This window comes from Mesocricetus auratus, unplaced genomic scaffold (genome assembly GCF_017639785.1).
Source record: "Mesocricetus auratus isolate SY011 unplaced genomic scaffold, BCM_Maur_2.0 Super-Scaffold_100004, whole genome shotgun sequence".
NCBI classification, from domain to species: Eukaryota; Metazoa; Chordata; class Mammalia; order Rodentia; family Cricetidae; genus Mesocricetus; species Mesocricetus auratus.
The window spans coordinates 5,704,668-5,712,161 of NW_024429189.1; the positions used below are offsets into that span (position 1 = coordinate 5,704,668).

Consider the following 7,494-nt stretch of genomic DNA (forward strand, 5'->3'; position numbering starts at 1 on the left):
ATGTGATACCTCCAATGTCCCAAGGGGGCCAGGCATCCTGAACCAACCCTGCCAATATCTGTGGGCCCAGGAAGTGCAAGGTCATGATGGAGTTACTCTGGTACCCAAGGAAGTTCGGTTGATACCTGCTCGCTAGGAGAAAGGTGCCCATCATCACAGTGGTCTTCCCATACAGCTCAGTGTGAACCTCAGGACGATTTTGGGAAAGACACTCACCTAATTTGTATTAAACAACACACCCCTATCTTAAAGCTCCTACTAAAATTCTTAGTTATCATCTGTGGAAGCAAACTCCTATTCCTAGAGCAATGTCTAATTACCATTTGGGCAGCAGAGGGAAAGCCTCTGCAGGAAACAGTGTTCATGAGTGATACAAAAGTAAGTCAGGCATCCAGGCCTAGAGTCAGTCTCCAATAAGATCAGATAAAGAAAAGGATGCCTTCTGCCAAGGGGAGTCCTGCATGTTGTCAAGCTAGTAAAGAGCAGCCAGACCACGGTAGACTGCGACATCTAACTAGCAGGGTCACGCAGCAATGAGCCGCCTCCAGATACATAGGACTTTGTCAAGGAGGACTGCATAGACTAGTCACACCATTGTCCATTTTTCAAGAGGAGTGCCTAATGTCATCCTGGCCCTATCATGAGCCAGTACACTAATGGATGGTGCCATCCCCATTACTGCCATGGTCACCAGGTGATCACCACCTGCCAGTAAGTTATATGAGCACCTCACTTCTGGTCACACACTCTTCCCACCACACCCGTCATCTGGATATGAGAGGACACAGCAGAAGTCACTAAAGGTGCCCGGGGTAGAGCAGCTTCTCGAGAACCCATGCACCCAACACTTTCTGACCTTTGCCCAGAAAAAAACCACCATGAGAACCAGAAGAGGCTGGGAGGACCCATACATCCTACCAAGTTTTCTGCTTCTCCTCCTCTAAAAATAACCACCAAGTCTCCGGGCCATGTGAGAGCATCCTGCCTAGTCCCCTCACCAGCCACAGCATGGAAAGACACCAGGGAGATGATGAAGTTCTTTAATGGGAAGCAGGGGAGTAGGGAACAGAGGGAAGGGATGGGTGAAGCCAGGACAGAGAGGGGGCGCTCCTTCTGCGTCCCTTGCTCAGATGGCCTGGGTGGAGCAATGCTGTGAGGCAGGCCTGGACCCATGAGTCACTGCTGTGGAAAGGAGGAGGGTCAGTGCAGACAACATGATTCATGAGGGGAAATGTTGGGATGGCAGGGGCCAGACTCACCAGGTATAGACAGTGCAAAGGTCGTTCTACCCCTCTTCCCCCCAAAAGGAGTCCCACAATTCTCCATGACCATGTACAAAGAAGGGACAGGTGACTTCAGGGCAACCACACAACCAAGGGAGGACGAGGATGCGGCTGGACTCAGGGGTTTCCCACACCAAGTCAATTGGCCTCTGGTGGTTCTCTGAACTACATCTCCCAACCATCACACGGCAAAGAGGGACCCAGCAAGGCTGCTGGACCCCAGGCATGGCTGCCACATCCTTTAAAGCAATCCATGTCATAAATGGAGTCAACATGGTAACCCAGGGAAAGGGAGGGGCAAGGGAAGAATGTCCCTTCTGCAGGGAGCTTCAGGGAACACCACAGAGAGGCTTTCTCTCCACTGCAAAGCAACTGCACAGTATCAGTGAGGGCAGGTTCCTGGTGTCCAGGACAGAACACCCAGGAAGGAATCCTGATCAAAATACCCACAGGAGGAGTGCATTCCAAGAACACAGGTTGTGCCTGTCTGCACAGGTAGGGAAGGTTAGAACACAGGGTCTCCTGAAGCTCTGTTCACCCCAGGACCATATTTCCTCAAATGTCTCCCATACTAGCCACTTACCCTAATTGCCTCTTAGAGAGCAGGTTTCTGTCAGAGAAATAAAACACATGATTCATGAGAGGCAGGGAATTTGGACAGAACACCAAGGCCCCTCCCATCAGCCAGCATGTCCCCAGCCCCAAAGGACAAAGCTGGATGAGAGACAGCCTGTTGTCCTGAGCGACTAGCTGGCTTCCCAGCATGGGGAGCGGAACATGGGAGCTTGCTTCCTACCACTCTGCTTGGGGATGAAGATCTTCTCTGCATTGAGGCCTGCAACTCTCGCAGCATTCCGGAAATCTTCCAGGGCCTCCTGGTTGATGTCAGGGTCTCTGCCTATAGGTGAGGCCAGGAGGAACATGGTGTCAGGAACAGAGCTGAGGGAGCCGATAGAATTTCCTTCCCAGCTCAGAGGACTAAGCAACTTTGGGGTGAAGAGTGAGACATTGCCCACTCACGAGGGAACATGACCCAGAAGCCTGTGAGAGAGGAGAGTCCAGAGAAAGGAGGACCAGAACACCATGTTCTCCCCTCCATAACTTCTGAACAACAAGACACAGGGGCATAGTGCCTTCATCTTAACTGAGTTTCTCTCAGGCAGTTGGGAACAGTGTGACCAATCCCCTTCTGGAGGAATATGTCACCCTTGGCTGAGGCTCCATGTTGTCTCTGTGCCTATGTGGACAAGTACCCAGCCGCGGGGAGACCTCAGAGGCTCTGAGGCCTTTGTCTCCAGGCAAGGAGGACAATGGTACTGCTGTGATTGGGGCTGGTCTTCATGTGAGGGTTCCTGTGTCTAAAGCCATCCTTCTTGCACCTGGAACCCCAACGGTAGCGAACCCCCTCCCCCATGAACCCTTGGCCCACCTCACAACAATGGGACTCACCTAGGAGCTTTGCCAATCGGAATTGAAATGCGTGATTTTTGCTCTCCCAGTTGAAAATGTAGTGGTCCTTCACTGCAGATGGCATGACGTAGAGCACGTGAGTGCCCCCATCTGTGGAGGTACAATGACACAGATCCTGAATAAGCCTTCCTGGCCTTTCTTCCTTTGATGGTGAACAATGATGTGGAAATACAAACAACATAAGCCCTTTCCTCCACTTGCTTTTTGTCACTGTGTTGCATCACAGCAACAGTGACCCTAGGACAACAGTCAGGTGTCTTCTAGGGACAAGTCAGCCACACCTGATGCAGGGTTTGGGGTCAGCTGTTCCTATGTGTAAGGAAAACTGCCTCATGAGAGTGACTGGGTCTTAGCAGGGTTAGAAGAAGTAAAGGTTCTCAGGCCCTGGGGCACCCTGGGACAGCCACACTGGCCTCACAGGTATCATGGCAGGTTGGGTACAGCCCTCTCAGGGTTAGGGACTCACCAACTGTGTATTTGTCAGGTTTATCTGTCTTCTCTAGGACAAAGCTCACCTCTCGGCACCGATCTACAATCCTGGAAAACAGAAGGTCTGTGAGACACACTGCCCAGCCACACACCTCCCCTCCTGGCAGCACCCATAGCATGGCCCATATGCCTTGTTCCAAGGTGGCCAAGGAGTCCTAAGTGTGTTACCAGCAGGTCTCCTGAGTCACATGTTCTAGTCCCCTGAATCCTGCAGTTCTCCAGTTCTGTGTCATGCCATGTGCTGCCTGCACTCTGATAGCCTCTTCTCATTCCCTTGGGGAACCTGGGCCACTTGGTGTGTAGACATTGTCTGAAGCAAACCCTCCCTTCCCATGTGGCTCCTGTGGCTCACCCTCTGTCCCTGGAGATATTTAGGGACCAGCCCCCAATCACTGTCACCTGGCCAGCTGAGGAAACTCTTCAGTGAGTGGGATTGGAGGAAAAGAACAAAGGGCAACTGCGAGGCCAGGGGGCGGCCCAAATTCCAGATCCCAATAAGACATCTCAGATACTGTCATGTTGTTCAGGGATCGCTGAAGTGACAGGAGCCCAAATGTGAGATCAGACACGAAGGTAGAAGCCACACAAATGGGAAGTCACACACGTGTGAGTCTACACAGAGAAGAGGTCACACACATGACAGGACACACAAGTGACTGGCCACACTGACGATAGATCACACAGGTGAGATTGGGCTAGAATTTCAGGGTCTGTGCAGAGCCCTATAAGATGTCTCCCTAGGTAATCTATTGAGCCTTGGGCAGCAGATCAGTACCCATCCCAAGTATACACACGGACTTTGGACTCCCATAGAACAATGTGAGGTGCACTCTCACACTGAACTCTTGGGGAAGGGTCTAGGCCCTGCCCTATATGAAATGACAGACTATGGACACCCCCATGGAGGGCCTCACCCTCCCTGGGGAATGAGGGGATAACGGGGGGGGGGGGAGGGGGAGGGCACGGGAGGAGGGGAGGGAAAGGGAGAGGGACCTGGAACTGACTTGTTTCTTATCTAAATTTAAACTGGAAAATAAAATAAAAAAACAGATGTCTCCCTAGGGCACTGCACATACTCGCGGTCACTTTGAAATTCTGCTTTCTGTCTCTCTCCCAAGAAGAATTTTACCTTGGAAGGTGAACAGGTCCAGACTGCATGTTCATGCTGGGTCTGGGAGTCCAACCCTTACCCAAGAGCCTGGGTCACTGACAAAGCATGTCCCATCAGAATAGAAAGTGGGTGCCCTTTTTCACCTGGGATGTTTTCTCTGAATTATCTACCATCCAGTGACCCTCTCTAGTCTGAGGCACCCTCATTGAAACTGTTAACCCCAAGATCCCAGCTCACCCACTGCACCCCACTCAGCCCCCAGCTCTCCTGTGTGGAGCAAGCTAAGGTCAAGAAGAATGATACCAACTTAGCTGTCACACTCACAGGGCAGTGAAGTTGACTTGCAGGTTGCCCCCTTCCAGGGCTGTGATGGTCATGGGAGTCACAGACACAGACTCAAGCTCTTCAGGAATCTCCTTGTCAGATGCTGTAGCTTTTATGTACCATGTTCCTGTCACCTGCAGAAAGCACTCCCCATCAGGGCTCAGGTAGACCCCAGGAGTGCTCCTAGTCCTTAGGCCCCACTTCTAGTTGGCTCCCACGTTCTGGACAAGTGAAACACTTCCCAGGCTCCCTTTCTATCAACCCATCAAATAAACAGTCTCCACCAGAGCCACAGCAATGTGGCCTTCACCTCTTGCAAGTGTGACACTGTCACAGATCCCTGGGCTCCTGGAGAGTAGTGAAGAGGGATGAACATGGACTCTGGAGTCCTCCAGCCCTCTGCACCCAGGCCCATCTGACCAGAATCTTCATGCTATGTCTGCCATTCCTTCAGAGCAGGGGCTAAAGCCTTACTCTAAAATGATGTCTCTTTAGATGAAGAAGGAATGGGGGCCCAACCACCAACCTCAACCCCCCTGTCTGCCATAAACCCCCTTGAAGCTCCTGCCCATGTCAGCCTCACATCTTGGATCTCTTCCGTGTCAGGGAATTCCTGGGCCTGCAGGACAGCAACAAGGCCAAAGCCAAAGCTCAGGAGCAGGGCCTTCATCTCCAGAGTCTGTGCTCACAGGCGTCCAACAAGTCACTCTGCAGGCTGAGAAAGCTGTGCTGGGACCTCACTCAGCTGCCCTTTATACTGCTCAGCCCAGGGTCATCTGGGAATTTGGCAAGGAGGGATGCCAGTCCCTTCCTGGCCACTCACCATGGCCAGGTCTTCAGTGGACCAGAAAAATGTCATCATTGTTGGAAGTTGGTAGGGAACACTCAAAGCCCAAAGGATAATAGAGCATGGCTTCTTGCAGATTTTCCCCTGGAAGCCAGTGAGTATGAATTGGAGGTGCAGCCTCCCATGTCAGGAGCCCCTGAGGGTGAGTAGATCTAACTCCTCCTGCACACACTGTGTGATCACCCAGCTGGCTGATAAGCTCTTTGACACAGAGGAGGCCACTGAAGCCAGACAGTCTTGTGCTGTGTTTTCAGGAACCTTCTTCAATCCCAGGGCAGGACACTGAACCTTAGATTCATCTTGGAAGAAAAGAAAAGTGGGAACCTGCTGTGTGACTGTTAAAATGTGTACTGGAAGATGTACCCCCTCCTCAGCAAGCCCATAGGCAGAGCGGTGATAGGTCAGACATGGAAAGAAATCAGGAAGGCTTGTGTGAGCACATATGTACACAGGCGCACATGTCCTCACAGTGAGCAGAGGGGCGGAATCACAGGCTGGAGCTGGAAAGGGGGCTCAGCTCTTGAGTCCTTTATGCTCTTGCAGAGGGCATGGGTTCATTTCCTATCACCCACATAGTGGCTCACAACCACCTGTAACTCCAGTTCCAAGGGATCCGATACTTTGTTCTTGCTTTCAGTTACTTGCATGCATGTGGTACATATGAACTCAAACAGGTTTACAGTCTGGTAAAGGGCCTAAGGCACATGAGCTCCTGTCTCTGAAGCTAGCAGATGGCCAGGGGTATTTTCTTAAGGAGCAATGAGCAACTTCCAGTTGACTTACTAGTTAGCAATAAATGTCAACTTGCTATGACCCAGAATCACCTGGGAAGAAAGTCTTAATTTGGGAATTATCTAAATCAGGTTTGCCTGTGGCCTTGTCTGTGGTATTGTCTTCTGGCAGCACCATTCGGTAGGCTGAGCCTGAAGTGTGTTGGTGATGAAATCTAGCATGGGTGCATTCATTTCTCCTTGCTCTTGACTGTGGTTGTGATGTGATTGTACTGCCTGGATTTTTCCTCCATAATGAACTATGACCTGGAATTGTAAGTCAAATAAACCCCTTATTCTCTTGGGGTTTTTTTCTATTTTGCTTTTGTTTTTTGTTTTGTTTTGTTTTTACTTTTTTCCCACTTTGTCTGCAACAAAACTTTCCTGTCTTAAGTTGATTTCTGTCAGGGTAATTGTAGCCTCGTAAAAAGGGTTTGGCTGTGAGTCTCCTGCTTCTATTGTGTGAAATACTAGGAGGAGTATTGGAGTTAACTCTTCTTTGAATTTCTGGTAGAATTCTGCACTGAAGCCATCTGGGCCTGGGCTTTTTTTGTTTGTTTGTTTGTTTGGGAGACTTTTGATAACTGCTTCTATTTCATTAAGGGTTATAGGTCTGTTTAGATTGTTTATCTGCTCTTGATTTAGTTTTGGCAAGTGATATCTATCCAGGAGATTGTCCATTTCCTTTAAATTTCTGTCAGGATATTTTATCAAAGCAATAGAAATGAAATCAGACTGTTCAGAATTCATTTTACCTCCTGGTTTTTGAGGGTTCACTTTGTGGTTTCTTCTTTCTTTTTTTTCTGAGACAGGGTTTCTCTGTGTAGCTTTGTAGACCAGGCTGGACTTGAGTTCACAGAGATCCACCTGCCTCTGCCTCCTGAGTGCTGGGATTAAAGACAAGCACCACCACCACCTGGCGCTACTCTGTGGTTTCTTGATCCCATGTGTTTAGCCTGAGCACCATGACAGTGGGAACTTACGGTAGGAGAGGCTTTCCAGCTCCTGAAAACAGGAAGCAGAGAACGTGAAGAAGAACTGGATGTATTCCTCAAAGATATCTTCTAGTAACCTCTTTCTTTTAACTAGGCCCATCTCCTACAGCTTCCAGACCCTTCTCAAATAGCATCAACACATAGGGACCAATATTATACCACATGAGCCTACAGAGGATACTTCATATTCAAACTCCTGAATCTC

The 7,494-nt window shown here is 49.9% G+C and overlaps 1 protein-coding gene across 2 annotated transcripts; it reads right to left on the bottom strand.

Annotated features, from left to right (window-relative positions):
* Positions 1-1,026: 1,026 nt before the first annotated feature.
* On the bottom strand, positions 1,027-5,418 carry LOC121140323 (von Ebner gland protein 1-like). Of its 2 annotated transcripts, none has more exons than XM_040745192.1 (7): positions 5,261-5,418; positions 4,678-4,811; positions 3,220-3,290; positions 2,733-2,843; positions 2,080-2,181; positions 1,867-1,893; positions 1,027-1,179 (listed from the first exon to the last, which is right to left on the bottom strand). In XM_040745192.1, exons 1-6 carry the CDS (start codon positions 5,345-5,347, stop codon positions 1,868-1,870), a joined length of 531 nt encoding a protein of 176 aa, XP_040601126.1. In that variant the 5' UTR covers positions 5,348-5,418; the 3' UTR covers positions 1,027-1,179; position 1,867. The 2 variants fall into 2 exon arrangements, with proteins under 2 accessions (XP_040601126.1, XP_040601125.1); XM_040745191.1 differs by having other exon boundaries at positions 1,027-1,182.
* Between the last annotated feature and the right edge of the window lie 2,076 nt (positions 5,419-7,494).